Raw genomic sequence first — 16,378 nt, forward strand, 5'->3', positions numbered from 1 at the left:
TTAAGAGCTATAGGAAAGTTTTGTCAAAAAAAAACACATTAAATTCAAAAAAAAAATGAATTTTTTACTTGAATCGATGTTTGAAGATCTTTTCATGCAAATGTTGACCGTGACTGCGCCTCAAGTGGTTCATCCGCTCAGTCCAATTTTGGCATACGCCTTCCAATATTTCAGCGGGTATCTCACGGTTAAATGCTTAAAAAAATAAACTAAAAGCGTTAAATCGAACGATTTAGACGGCCAATTGACCGGTCCCGAACGTGAAATAAAATGTTCACCGAACTCGCTTCTCAATAAGTCCATTGTTGTGTGCTGTGTGGCATGTGGCACCGTCTTGTGGAAATCATATGTCATGCATGTCATTTGTCATTTAGACAAAAAAAATTTGGATTTAATCTCACGGTAGCGCTCACCATTCACAGTTACGTTACGATTCCCATCATATTTGAAGAAGTACTGTTCAATGATGCCACCAACCCATAAACCGCACCAAACTGTGACTTTTTTTGGATGTATTGGTAGCTCTTGCAATGCATCTGGCTGATCTTCAATCCAAAATCAACAATTCCACTTATTTACGTACGTACATTGAGTCAAAAATGAGCTTCGTCCATAAAATGGAAGACAGACAGATGGACAGGCAGTAGAACAGACAGACGGACAGACAGACGGACAGACAGACGGACAGACAGACGGACAGACAGACGGACAGACAGACGGACAGACGGACAGACGGACAGACAGACAGGCGGACAGACAGACAGACAGACAGATAGACAGACAGACAAACAGACGGACAGACAGACAGATGCACAGACAGACGGACAGACGGACAGACAGACGGACAGACAGACAGACATACGGACAGGCAGATGGACAAACAGACGGACAGACAAACAGACGGGCAGGCAGACAGATGGATAGACTGACAGACAGACGGACAGACTGACGGACAGACAGACAGACGGACAGACAGACGGACATACGGACAGACAGATGGACAGACAGACGGACAGATGGATTGACTGACAGACAGACGGACAGACAGATGGACAGACAGTCTGACAGACAGATGGACAGACGGACAGGCACATTGACAGACGGACAGACAAACGGACAGACAGACGGACAGACAGACGGATAGACAGACGGACAGTCGGACAGACAGACAGACGAACAGGCAGACGGACAGACAGACAGACAGGCGAACAGACAGACGGACAGAGGGAGAGACAGACGGACAGACAGGCGGACGGACAGACAGACAGGCAGACAGACAGACAGACAGGCGGACAGATAGACAGACGTACAGAGAGATGAACAGACAGACGAACACACAGACCTACAGATGCCTTATAGATGACAAATGTCGTCCCGGTAGCCGAGTTGGGGGCATGGAACTACCAGCTCATGGGTTCGATTACGATTTATCAGACATCACTCATTGATATATGAGAAATTTGCCACTTTTCCTTGATGGGAAGTTCGTGGCGAGATAATCAGAAATAAAATTTTCAGCGTTAGCTTTCCCCTCCTAATGCTAACGACATTAGAAGTCATCTAAAATCTTCTTCCCAACGATGTGTCGCACTGTTATACTCCATTCGAACTCGGTTATGAAAAGGAGGTCCATTATCATTGAGCTAAAACTTGAATTGGACAGCAGTCATTGATGTGTGGAAAATTTTGCCCCTGTTTCTTTATGAAATGTTCCTGGAAAAATTTGTGTTTCATATATACCTAAAACCATTTTATCCCTTAACATTTTCTGTAATTTCCAGAGAAAAAAATAGAATTTGCATTTTTTCTTACTTTCTGACCTTCCCAGTGATATATCCTTCATGATGATAGTTGAATGAGTTTTAATACTTAATGCAAAATCTCGACTATCTTTTATATTGAAACATGGTTCCGGTGTGAAATGTTAAAGTTCAGTTATGAATAAAAATGCTTTTTACTCCCCCATTGCTGGTTGCTTCTATAACCGAAGCAATCACTGGTTGGAGGCCTCAATGCAAGCTGTAAACTTGCTGGCCATTGTTTTAGCCATCAAATAAGAAACAACAGCAGTATCAGCATAAAACATTAATTTTAAATATTGCAATGACCTTTAAGCAATAGTTGAAGGTCATATAAAAGGTTAGCGAAAATGAATCGAATAATATCAAAGCTCTTTGCGATACCTCAATGCTTGAGGTGTTGGTAAAGTTTTGAAAAAAAAAAAAAAAACTTTTTCTACTTTTTTAAGCCATAATTAGAGCGGAAATCATTCAGTCAGAAAAAAATGCTTGTGTTTGCCAACTCACTGGCATTACACAGCTCAACTCAAAAGGACGAATCCTTTGAAATAAGTAATGAGCTGTGGTTTGGTGCTTTCAGTGTTCTTCAGCAAATTCATGCTGACGACGTTTATTTGATTTGGCTGAGGACGACAACGAATGCAGGTAAATCACAAGCAAACACAGAAGAAAAGGTCAAGGAAATGAAACAGCATAAATGGGACAACAAAGACAAAGAGGTGTACTTCTTAAGACAGTGCAAGACTAGAAATAATGGCATAGAAAAAATGTCCTTTTTGCATACAATGGCGAGACATTTACTTTTCTTCTTCTTGTTGCTTGTGAGGCTAAATAAAATCTAACCACTTCCTGCAGCAGGCATTTTGACGTCAACACTGAAGTTTTATTATACCCACCACTGAAGGATGGGTGTGTATTCATTTTGTCATTCCGTTTGCAACATATCGAAATATCCATTTCCGACCTTATCAAGTATATATATTCTTGATCAGGGTAAAAATTTAAGACGATCTAGACATGTCCGTCCGTCTGTCTGTTGAAATCACTCTACAGTCTTTAAAAATAGAGATATTGAGCTGAAACTTTGCACAAATTCTTTTTTTGTCCATAAGCAGGTTAAGTTCAAAGATGGACTCTATCGGACCATATCTTGGTATAGCCCCCATATAGACCGATCCGCCGATTTAGGGTCTTAGGACCATTAAAGCCACATTTATTATCCGATTTTGCTGAAATTTGGGACAGTGAGTTGTGTTAGGCCCTTCGACATCCTTCGTCAGTTTGGCCCAGATCGGTCCAGATTTGGATATAGCTGCCATATAGACCGATCCCCCAATTGAGGGTCTTAGGCCAATAAAAGCCCCATTTATTATCCGATTGTGATGCAATTTGGGGCAGTGAGTTGTGTTAGGCCCTTCGACATCTTTTGTCAATTTCGCCCATATCGGTTCAGATTTGGATATAGCTGCCATATAGACCGATCCTCCGATTTAGGGTCTTAGGACCATTAAAGCCACATTTATTATCCGATTTTGCTGAAATTTGGGACAGTGAGTTGTGTTAGGCCCTTCGACATCCTTCGTCAGTTTGGCCCAGATCGGTCCAAATTTGGATATAGCTGCCATATAGACCGATCGTCCGATTTAGGGACTTGGGCCCATAAAAGCAACATTTATTATCTGATTTTGCTGACATTTGGGGCAGTGAGTTGTGTTACGCCCTTCGACATCTTTTGTCAATTTCGCCCAGATCGGTTCAGATTTGGATATAGCTGCCATATAGACCGATCGTCCGATTTAGGGACTTGGGCCCATAAAAGCAACATTTATTATCCGATTTTTCTGAAATTTGGGGCAGTGAGTTGCGTTAGGCCCTTCGACATCCTTTGTCAATTTCGCCCATATCGGTTCAGATTTAGATATAGCTGCCATATAGACCGATCCTCCGATTTAGGGACTTGGGCCCATAAAAGCCACATTTATTATCCGATTTTTCTGAAATTTGTAAAAGTGGGCTGTCTTAGGCCCTTCGACGTCTTTCTTCAATTTGGCCCTGATCGGTTCAGATTTGGATATATCTGCCATATAGACCGATTGCTCTATTTAAGGTTTTGGGCCAATAAAGGGCACATTTATTGTCCGATGTCGCTGAAATTTGTGACAGTGAGTTAGGTCAAGCTACTTGATATACTTCTGCAATATGGCACAGATCGGTCCAGATTTGGATATAGCTGCCATACAGACCGATCTCTCGGTTTTATGTTTTGTGGCCATAAAAGGCGCATTTATTGTTCAATGTCGCTATTGTTTAAAGGCTCTTCGACGTCTTTCTTCAATTTGGCCCCGATCGGTCCAGATTTGAATATAGCTGCTATATAGACCAATCCCTCGATTTGATGTTTTGAGCCCATAATTTCGACATCCATGTATAACATGGTTCAGATCGTTTTATTTTTCGGCACAGCTACTAAAAAGATCAATATTTTGTTATACACAATTGAACAATGACCTGTACTTATTAGTATTTGGTCCAATTCGGAACATATTTCGATATAACTGCTATGGGACATAAGGTATGCATATTCACCGGATTTTGATGAAAGGTGGTTTACGTATATATCCGAGGTGGTGGGTATTCAAAGTTCGGCCCGGCCGAACTTAACGCCTTTTTACTTGTTTTAACTCTTTTGGCCCCACCACCTCCACCCCCTACAGCTGGTCAACTGGCGGTTTTTTTACTAATGACACTTGCCCGGGCTAGCTCATAGAGCTAGTTGACTGGTTACTTGACAGGCGTCTGTACTTTTATAACTATTAATTTGCCATTACCACCCATGGTGTCCAGTGTGTTTGTGTGTGTGTATGTGTGTGTGTTTTCATGCGTCTTTTGTTTTCCCACTAATTGTTTTAATTTATTAATAACCCCTTTTACTGTGTCTGCTCTTCTCATTTGCCCTTGTTTTGTGTGTCTTTTTTTGTCATTTCAGGAGCTCTGCCATTGGTTACGGCCACCACATTCTGTTTCTCCTCCAAATGGAAATGGCTAATTATATTATCATATTGCCTTTTCTCGCTGTGGGGTCTTTATAAGGTAAGCGCTTTTACACAATTGCTGCGTAATTCCCAAATAATGCCATTTGGCCAATAATGATATGGTCGAAATTAATTTCATGAAACGAGCATGCAAGTACTTGTATGAGTTTACTGCCATGCATTAACAATAATGAAGATGTAGGATATTTAAGTCAATGGCATGCCATGTACATAGCCTTTGAGCCCTCATGTCCCATAATTGTTATTAATTATTGTAACAAAAAAACAAAAAGAGAATTAAACACAATATCGATTTTGATGGGCGCATTTTTACGGAGAGAAAACAAATAAATGCAATTAATGAAATGTAAAAATGTATGGTGTATGATATAAGATAGCCTAATGGGCGTATAATTAATAATAATTATTACTATGCAATATTTCCATTCATCATACGTCACCCTGGCATGATATGTGATAAATGCAATGATGTTTACACCCACCACCATAGGATGATAATCTAGCCATTCCGTTTATAACACCACGAAATCTTGTTTTGTGACCTCATCTTATATATAAAACTAGCTGACACGTGCCCGCTCCGCTGCGCTTTCTTTGACTTTATATGGAACAAAATTTTCCTTGGAATATTTATTTTCGACAATTAAAGAGCTTTTAGTGATATACCATGCTAACTTGACTAACAGTTTAACAATATAAGTGCCTTTATCTGAATCCCACATGAACTTTATTGGTCTACGAATTTAAGTTTGAGAGAACATTACCACCGAGAAGGGGTAAATTATCACACATCAATGAGTGCTTTTCGATTCAAGTTTAAGCTCAATGATAAGGGACCTTTTTTATAGCCGAGTCCGAACGGCGTCCCGCAGTGCGACACCTCTTTGGGGAAAATTTTTTAAAAGACCATGCATGACATTGAAACTCGAAAATGTCGCCAATATAAAGAGGGGATAAACACCGCTTTGTTCGATGTTCTCGCCAGGATTCGAACGCGTTCAGCGTCATAGGCTACAATGGCACGAAATCGATATCCGCATTCAGGGCGCAGTGTCCCCACCCTAAAAAGATATTAGAGAGTTAAAGAAGGCGCAGCGGAGCGGGCCCGGTTCAGTTAATAAAGTATATATATTCCATTTTGAGTCGCTCTAATGGCTCAATATGAGGATAAGCAAATATCCTCATTTTGATCCATCAGGCGGTGCAGTGGCAGGACACTCGATGCCGCCTAACGGACAGGGGGCCGACGACGAGACAATCACCGACATTCTCAAGATTCGGAAGACCAGGATAGGCAAAGATCCTAAACATCAGGCAGTGCAGTGACGATAAACTCAATGCAACCTAAGGGAACAGGGAGAAGACGATGAGACCATCACCCACTCCGTTAGAAGCCCTTCTAATGGAGGACCAATGATTGAGGTCACCCAGTTAAACCTCCACCGGAGCGAGTCAGCTACTCACGCTCAGATGGAGAAAATCAGCAAGGGCAAAATTCATATTGCCTTAATTCAGGAGCCATGGACGACGCGGAATAAAGTTTCTGAACTGAACCATATCAACTACCAATTATTCTATGCTAACACTGGTACTCGGCCGAGGACCGGCATTATTTGCCATAAAAAAAAAATTAATTATGTATTTTTCTCAGAGTTGTCAAAGTCGCATGCAACAATGATGAGACAGGGAGACGGTGGAGCCTACTTGGCATCACTTTATATGCCTTTCGACTCTCCGCCACCTAAGTCGGAGCTGCAACGTTTGGTGAGGAAAGCAAAACAGATAAGAAATGAGGTACTAATAGGGTGCGATACGTACTCTCATCACATTTCGTGGGGTTTTAACAACATTAACAAGTAAAAGCGTGCTAAGTTCGGCCGGGCCGAATCTTGGGAATCCATCACCATGGATTCTGCTATAAGTGTATACAAAATAAATTTTGTTGTAGGGCACAATTTTATTTTACATACCAATCTTCTTTCAAACCAGCAAAGATTAAAGCTTCTAGAAACCGAACAAGGATGATCAAGAGACCGGTTTACATGGGAGCTATATCAGGTTATGCACTTATTTTGGCCGTACTAGGCACAGTTGTTGGAAGTTGTAACAGAACATCGTATGCTAAATTTCAGCCTAATCGGACAAAAACTGCGGCTTCCTGAAGCTCAGGAAGTCAAATCGGGAAATCGGTTTATATGGGAGCAAAATCAGGTTAAAGACCGATTCGGACCGTACTTTGCACAGTTGTTGGAAGTCATAACAAAACACTAGATGTTCAATTTCAGCCAAATCGGACAACAATTGGGGCTAGTAAGGGCTCAAGAAGTCAAATCGGGCGATCGATTGAAATGGGAGCTATATCAGGTTCTTGACCGATTCGGACCGAACTTGGCACAGTTGGTGGAGGAACACTATGTGCAAAATTTTATTCACATCGGATGAAAATTTAGGCTTCCCGGGGCTTAAGAAGTCAAATCGGGAAATCGGTTTATGTGGGAGCTATATCAGGTTCTTGACCGATTAGAACCGGAGCACTATGTGCACAATTTCAGCCAACTCGGACAACAATTGGGGCTTGTAAGGGCTCAAGAAATCAAATCGGTCGATCGGTTTATATGGGAGCTATATCAGGTTATAGACCGATTTGGACCGTACTTGGCTCCGTTATTGCGTGTCATAACAGAATACTATGTGCAAAATTTCAGCCAAATCGGATGAAAAGTGAGGCTTCTAGGGGCTCAAGAAGTCAAATCGGGAGATCGGTTTATATGGGAGCTATGTCAGGTTATAGACCGATTTGAACCGGAACACTATGTGCAAAATTTCAGCCAAATCGGACAAAAATTGCGGCTTCCTGGGGCCCAGGAAGTCAAATTGGGAGATCGGTTTATATGGGAGCTATATCAGGTTATAGACTGATTTGGACCGTACTTGGCACACTTGGAAAAGTCAAATCGTGAGATGGGTTTATATGGGAGCTTTATTAGATGATAGTCCGATTTATACCATACATGGCACAAATATTGGAAATCATAACGGAATATTATGTGCAAAATTTCAGCCAAATCGAATGAAAATTGAGGCTTCCAGGGGCGCAAGAAGTCAAATTGGGAGATCGGTTTATATGGGAGCTACATTAGGTTATAGACCGATTTGGACCATACTTGGCACAGATATTGAAAGTCTTAACAAAACACCATATGGAAAATTTAAGCCAAATCGGACAAAAATTGCGGCTAGCTTTACGCGTTCGACCTCTATCGTGATTTCGACAAACGGACGGACGGACATGGCTAAATCGACTCAGAACGTCGAGACGATCCAGAATTTATATACCTTATGGGGACTTAGACGAATATTTCGAGGTGTTACAAACGGAATGACTAGATTAGTATACCCCCATCCTATGGTGGTGGGTATAATAAACTTTCTTACGGTACGTTGAGTTGATGCCTAGAAACTCCAACTCCTTCATGATTGTCATTATTAGAGCACCTTCAATGTCAAGAAATGCTACCATTGTATATTCCTTGACTCCGAGGGAACCCTTTTGTAGCCAACTAGATCGTGAAGAGCTGTTTCAGTGGATTTGCCTTTACTATAAGCATGCTGCTGCCATGACAGCCGATATCCAGGGATCTTTTCCCTAAGATATGTAGCTATCAATCTCTCAAGAGTCTTCAGCATAAAGGATGACATACTAATAGGATGAAAATCTTTCGGAATAAAAATCGCATCCCTCCCTCCCTCAGGTATATATGGCATGCTGATACAAGCAGACTATATCTCCCTAGGCGCAGAAACCAGTCTGTCAGACACAGCTTGTAATTCAAACGGTGATACATCATCAGGGCCTGGCGACTTAAAGGTGTCGAAGGTTTTTATCGCCCAAAGGATTTTCGGCTCAGACACAATTTCCCTAACAACCTCCGACGAATGCATACCAGTGACAACCTCTGATGACGCCACGTTGTCCGTTGAAGAATTTTCCGAGAAATATGTATCAACGAATAGTTCTAGTGTTTCCTCACTAGACATTGTCCATACATTCTCTGACCAGTATTGCCGTTCAAAAAAAATTATTTCCTACTAAAATTAAAGAAAAATCCTGCCAAATCCTACCAAAACCTACCAAATGTTATACAAGCCAAAAATGCGCTATGTTATGTTATACCCACCACCGAACAGAACAGTTGGCCATTTTGCAATTCCGTTTCGAACACATCATTCAGATTGTCGTTAATCATAAGAGATCTAGACATGTCCGTCCGTCTGTTTGTTGAAATCTCTCTATAGCCTTGATATAGCACCCTTTATACCGATCTCCCCATAAGAAATCTTGAGTTCATAAAGTCGCATGGACGTCTCAACATCCGAACAATAACCAGATCTGACCGTATTTGTATGCAGCTGCAACATAGGCCTGTTTTCTGACTGAAGACACTGAACGGCACAAAAGACACATTTCACCCAGGTTTTAAAAAATTTTGGAAGAGATCCCTTAACATTGGTACCAGTTAGTTAAAATCAAAACTTACAGCCTTTTTACTAAAATTTAAAGCAGTGAGACCCCTTCACCCTCGACATCTCTGGTTTTGCTCTGCATTCTTAACGCAAGCACAGAAACGAATTTTAAGTTATCCACGGCGTTGGAAAAACCTACCAAAAATTGGGATCAGCCTGCCAACCTACCAAGAGAATAAAAACGAACAAATTTTGGTAGGAACCTACCAAAAACGGCAACACTAGCTCTGACTTCTGGATACGCTAATGCAAATTTTGCCCATAAACATTCCACTAAGGAACAGGGCCAAACTTCTCACATATCAGTGAGTGCAGTCCGATTCAAGTTTTAAGCTCAACGATATGGGGCCTTCTTTTAATAGCCGAGTCCGAATGGCGTGCCGCAGTGCGACAACTCTTTGGAGAGAAGTTTTACATGGCATAGTACCTCACAAATATTGCCTGTATTCTGAATATACCCCATCGTAATAGGTCTCGAGGACAAAATCTTCCTTAGCCTGGGGGCCTCCACAGAGTTGCAGAATTCCACCCAGGATTTGTTCTGAGCTTATCTCAGCTCGCCCTTATATTTTCTTAGCTCTGCCTTATAGATGTCCCAATCGTGGCTTTCGCCCTGTTGAAGAGGTTTCTGCTGTTCTTCCTAAGACCAACCAGCTCTGGAGTCCACCATGGCGGTCGCTGTTTGCCCATCGGCATGGCACTGGGACATGCTGACACAAGCGAGTCATTCAGGGCCTTCGTGATCCGCTTGCCCATTATGTCTATATCCTGCGCAGTTATCACTTTCTTTTCTGGTCTAGAAGGGAAAGACGTGCAGAATTTCCGCCTTTCTTTAGTTTAGCCGAGAGACCACTTCTGCCGAAGTTTTTCTCCAAGGCTGAAACTAATATAACGATGACCAGAGAAGCTGTGGTCAACCAACACTTCCCAGTCGCATATTCTTGCGCAAATATTTTCGGTCTTGGCGAACTTAGCGCGCTTTTACTTGTTCTTCATTATACCCATCACCGACCCAATGCAAATGCAAATTTGCCCATTAAGATTCCATTAAGGAACTGGGGCAAACTTCTCACAAATCAATGAGTGCTGTCCGATTACATTTTGAGCTCAATGATAAGGGATCTCCTTTTTATAGCCGAGTCCGATCGGCGTGCCGCAGAGCGACACCTCTTTGTGAAGAAGTTTTTACATGGCAAAGTACCTCACAAATGTCGCCAGCATTAAGAGGGGATAACCAACGGTGAACAATTTTCTGATGGTTCTGCCAGGATTCGAACCCAGGTGTTCAGCGTCATAGGCGGACATGCTAACCTCTGCGCTACGGTGATCTCTGACCGTAAAAATCTAAGACGATCTAGCCATGTCCGTCTGTCTGTTAAAATCGCGCTACAGTCTTTAAAAATAGAGATATTGAGCTGAAACTTTGCACAGTTAATTTTTTGTCCATAAGCAGGTTAAGTTCGAAGATGGGCTATATCAGACTTTATTTGATTTCTTGAGCCCCTGGAAGCCAGAAATTTCGTCCGATTTGACTGAAATGTTGCATGTAGTGTTCCGTTGTGACTTCCAACAACTGGGCCAAGTACGATCTAAATCGGTCTATAACCTGTAATAGCTCCCGATTTGACTTCTTGAGCCCCTGGAAGCCAGAAATTTCGTCGGATTTGGCTGAAATTTTGCATGTAGTGTTCTGTTATGACTTATAACAACTGTGTCAAGTACGGTTCAAATCTGTCGATAACCTGATATAGCTGCCATATATTAGCAGAATCCATGGTGTCGGGTTCCCAAGATTCGGCTTGGCCGAACTTAGCACGCTTTTATTTGTTTCTGTTTAGCCGAGGGACCATTTCTGCCGTATTTTCTCCAAAGCTGAAACTAATATAACAATGATTAGAGAAGGTGTGGTCATCCAACATTCCCAGTAGCATATTCCCGCGCTTATATCTTCGGGCTGACCGAACTTAGTGCCCTTTTGCTTATTTGTTATTTTATTTTTTAAATTTTTTTCATTTCATTTCATTATAATTTTCTCCACTTTTTATACCCTCTACCATAGGGAGGGTATACTAATTTCGTCATTCTGTTTGTAACACCTCGAAAAATTCGAAATATGACACCATAAAGCATATGTGTTCTTGATCGTCATGTAATTTTAAATCGATTTAGCCATGTCCGTCCGTCTGTCCGTCCGTCTGCCGAAGGCCCGCTAAATTTCGAAGAGGTAAAGCTTGCCGCTTGAAATTTTGCACATATACTTTTTATTAGTGTAAGTCGGTTGGGATTGTAAATGGGCCAAATCGGTCCATAATTTTAATCTTGAGCCTCTAGAGGGCACAATTCCATTCCGATTTGACTGAAATTTTATCACGTAGTGTTTTGGTATCACTTCCAACAACTGTGTTAAGTATGGTTCAAAACGGTTCATAACCTGATATAGCTGCTATATAAACCGATCATGGGTCTTGACTTCTTGAGCCTCTAGAGGGCGCAATTTTCGTCCGATTTGACTGAAATTTTGCATGAGGTGTTTTGTAATGACTTTCAATAACTGTGCTCAGTATGGCGCAAATCGGTACATAACCTGATATAGCTGCCATATAAACCGATCTGGAGACTTGACTTCTTGAGCCTCTAAAGGGCACAATTCTATTCCGATTTGACTGAAATTTTGCACGTCGTGTTTTGGTATCACTTCCAACAACTGTGTTAAGTATGGTTCAAATCGGTTAATAATCTGGTATAGCTGTCATATAAACCGATCATGGGTCTTGACTTCTTGAGCCTCTAGAGGGCGCAATTCTTATCCGATTTGAATGAATTTTTGCACGATGTATTTTGTTATGACATCCAACAACTGTGCCAAGTATGCTTCAAATAGGTTCATAACCTGATATAGCTGTCATATAAACCGATCTTGGGTCTTGACTTCTTAAGCCTATAGAGGGCGCAATTCTTATCCGATTTGAATGAATTTTTGCACGATGTATTGTGTTATGATATCCAACAACTGTGGTAAGTATGATTCAAATCGGTTCATAATCTAGTATAGCTGTCATATAAACCGATCTGGGATCTTGATTTCTTGAGCCTCTAGGGGGCGCAATTCTCGTCCAATTTGACTGAAATTTGGAACGTGGTATTTTGGTATTACCTTCAACAACTGTGTTAAGTATGGCGCAAATCGGTGCATAAACTGATATAGCTGCCATATGAACCGATCTGGGATCTTGGCTTCTTGAGCATCTAGAGAGCGCAATTCTGATCCGATTTGCGTGAAATTTTGCACATGGTTTTTTGGTATCACTTCCAACAACTGTGTTAAGTATGGTTCAAAACGGTTCATAATCTGGTATAGCTGTCATATAAACCGATCTTGGGTCTTGACTTCTTGAGCCTCTAGAGGGCGCAATTCTCATCCGATTTGACTGAAATTTGGAACGTGGTGTTTTGGTATCACTTCCAACAACTGTATTTAGTATGATTCAAATCGGTAAATAATCTGGTATAGCTGTCATATAAACCGATCATGGGTCTTAACTTCTTGAGCCTCTAGAGGGCGCAATTCTTATCCGATTTGAATGAATTTTTTCACGATGTATTTTGTTATGACATCCAACAACTGTGCCAAGTATGGTTAAAATAGGTTCATAACCTGATATAGCTGTCATATAAACCGATCTTGGGTCTTCACTTCTTGAGCCTATAGAGGGCGCAATTCTTATCGGATTTGAATGAATTTTTGCACGATGTATTGTGTTATAATATCCAACAACTATGGTAAGTATGATTCAAATCGGTTTATAATCTAGTATAGCTGTCATATAAACCGATCTGGGATCTTGACTTCTTGAGCCTCTAGGGGGCACAATTCTCGTCGAATTTGACTGAAATTTGGAATGTGGTATTTTGGTATTACTTCCAACAACTGTGTTAAGTATGGCACAAATCGGTATATAACCTGATATAGCTGCTACATAAACCGATCTGGGATCTTGACTTCTTGAGCATCTAGAGAGCGCAATTCTGATCCGATTTGCGTGAAATTTTGTACGACGGATCCTCTTATGACCATCAACATACGTGTTTATTATGGTCTGAATCGGTCTGTGGCCTGATACAGCTCCCATATAAATCGATCTCTCTATTTTACTTCTTGAGCCCCCAAAGGGCGCAATTCTTATTCGAATTGGCTGACATTTTACACAGGTCTCCAACATATGATATCTTGATATCGCTCTAATAGCAGAGCAAATCTTTTCTTTTATCCTTTTTTTGCCTAAGAAGAGATGCCGGGAAAAGAACTCGACAAATGCGATTCATGGTGGAGGGTATATAAGATTCGGCCCGGCCGAACTTAGCGCGCTCTTACTTGTTTTTGTGTATTTTTTTTTTTTTTTTGATTTCTGTTTTTTAGCTTATCTTTATTTTAAGATGTATTAATTAAAAATTTAATTAAACCTTCTATTTTTGTAAGACTCCAGACCGTGCCATTTCTGGAAGTGATGTTTGTGCACATTCAATGAATTATCCAGGCCAAGCATATTTGCAAGCCTTTTTCGCATGAAGAAAGTTGCAAGGATTTATTAAAGAGAAATGCGATGAGTTGCCTAAGAAAATTCTATTAATAATGGCATGCAAAGGCAAGACAAGGGAAAAACTGCGCACATCGCAATCTTGTTATGTTGTGTAATATTCCTGACTAATTAATGTCTAATTCCTTCTATCCGGTAAAAGACTATAACAACAACAACAAGAGCAGCCACAAAAACTGAGGGGATACGACATTATTACCATAAATAAGTAAAAGTTTACTTTCCTGACGCATGAACAATTCAAACTTAACAAAAGACAAACACTGAGAGAAAAAGAGACAAAGAACTTGTAATGAATTTACAACTGACACGTGTACGGAATGTCATTTTTATAGCCTTGAAATTTTGTTTTAATTTTTTTATTTTGGGGGGGGGGGGGGTTGTAGAAGCCTAAAAAGCTATTAAAAAACAAAATGTCCCTTTTTTAGCTTAGGTCCTTTTTTTCGGTTGATGTCATATGAAATTATTGGTAAATATTTGTGTTGTGCTTTAAAAGAAAAAAAACATTATCAAAACTTGTATGTGGCTGTTTTTTTGTAGGGGATATGGGGTTTACTGATTATTTTACTTGATATTTTATTTTTACAATTTTAAAAATATTACTTTTCGTTGTAAAGAAAACATAGACCCTGAAGAGCAGATAGAGAGATGGAAAGGAGAAGGCTTTGGAGGCTGGGTGAAAAATATAATTATTGCCTGTTGTAAAGTTTTCGAACAAATTGTCATTTATATATGAAAAACTTTCATGACCTTTGGCATTTACAGGTATTTTACAAATACTCCCCCTACCTCCACATACATACGAAGGCAATGGAATAACAACCAGCATTTGTTTGTCCTTATGGATTTATGTGTGTGGCCTTTACAACCATGCACGGTAGTTGGCAGCAGCAGGAGTAGCAGTTAAATGTTTCGATTTATAACTTTTGTTAAATGTCAAATTACATGCTATGCCACATACATATATAAGTCCAATTTTTCTGATAGTTGTATTAAAGACCAAAAACAAAATTATTTTTAGAATAATAAATTTCAATAAATTTATGATTTAGTTGAATTAGTTATAAATATTTAAGTTCAAATCAAATAAAATCGCGCCAAGTTCGGCCAGGTCGAATCTTATATACCCTCCACCATGGATAGCATTTGTCAAATTCTTTGTCCAGTACCTCTATAGAGGCAAACAATGGCTAGAGTATGACTTGAATCGGTAGAATCGAGTAGATAATGTATTGGGTTGCCCAAAAAGTAATTGCGGATTTTTCATATAGTCGGCGTTGACAAATTTTTTCACAGCTTGTGACTCTGTAATTGCATTCTTTCTTCTGTCAGTTATCAGCTGTTACTTTAAGCTTGCTTTAGAAAAAAAGTGTAAAAAAAGTATATTTGATTAAAGTTCATTCTAAGTATTATTAAAAATGCATTTACTTTCTTTTAAAAAATCCGCAATTAATTTTTGGGCAACCCAATATATCAGTGTATGAACCGATTCAGACCATACATAGAAAAAAGTTTGCTGAAAATAGCAAACAAATGCAAATTTTGCCCATGAACATTCAATTAAGGAACACGGGCAAACTTCTCACATATCAATGAGTGCAGTCCGATCAAGTTTAAGCTCAATGATAAGGGGCCTCCTTTTTATAGCGGAGTCTGAATGGCGTGCCGCAGTGCGACACCTCTTTGGAGAGAAGTTTTACATGGCATAGTACCTCACAAATGTTGCCAGCATTAGGAGGGGAAAACCACCACTGAAAATTTTTTCTGATGGTCTCGCCATGATTCGAACCCAGGCGTTCAGCGTCATAGGCGGACATGCTAACCTCTGCGCTACGGTGGCCTCCTAAAACAGCAAACACTGTCTGCTATATATGTTATGCTATAACAACTGTAGTTATGCAATTTCATAGCAGCAGGCTTACTGCTGAAAAGTCTGTTGTATGCTGAAAATAACTGCTGCTTTATAATGATGGGGATATAAGAGAAAAAAAATTAAATGCAAATGTATGTGTGTATTAGTGGATGTTTATAATCATCATCCACCATGCCAGTCATGTGGACATTAGTTGAGCAATAACAAAAAATGCGAGCGAATTCAGCCACCAATGGATGGATCAGGTAGCTTATTTCTAGTAATATTCCACAAATTAAAATCATCTCTTCCAACAACATTTCTAAAAAAAAATCTAAAATAATCAAAACCAGTAAGAAAGGGCAAAAGTCGAGCGGTGCCGACTGTATAACACCCTACACCTACCCTATAAATACTTTGTGGGACCTATATCCAATTGTGAACCAATTTTGATGGACCTCGGGGAGGAATAATGTTCAAACTGTAAAAACTACGGTTGACAAATGACAACATTATGGCAAATTACCCAAAATCTGACGGACATGTATATGGGAG

At 40.2% G+C, this 16,378-nt stretch overlaps 1 protein-coding gene across 1 annotated transcript in view; it reads left to right on the forward strand.

Moving 5' to 3' along the window:
• The window catches only part of LOC106096217 (mucin-5AC), a 165,078-nt gene that overhangs the window by 119,672 nt on the left and 29,028 nt on the right, over window positions 1-16,378 (forward strand). Inside the window, exon 3 of the mRNA XM_013263860.2 lies at window positions 4,786-4,889. Within this exon, the coding sequence (XP_013119314.2) occupies window positions 4,786-4,889 (104 nt within the window). The remainder of the gene's footprint in view (window positions 1-4,785; window positions 4,890-16,378) is intronic.

Source organism: Stomoxys calcitrans, chromosome 2 (assembly GCF_963082655.1).
Source record: "Stomoxys calcitrans chromosome 2, idStoCalc2.1, whole genome shotgun sequence".
In the NCBI taxonomy this organism is placed as follows: Eukaryota; Metazoa; Arthropoda; class Insecta; order Diptera; family Muscidae; genus Stomoxys; species Stomoxys calcitrans.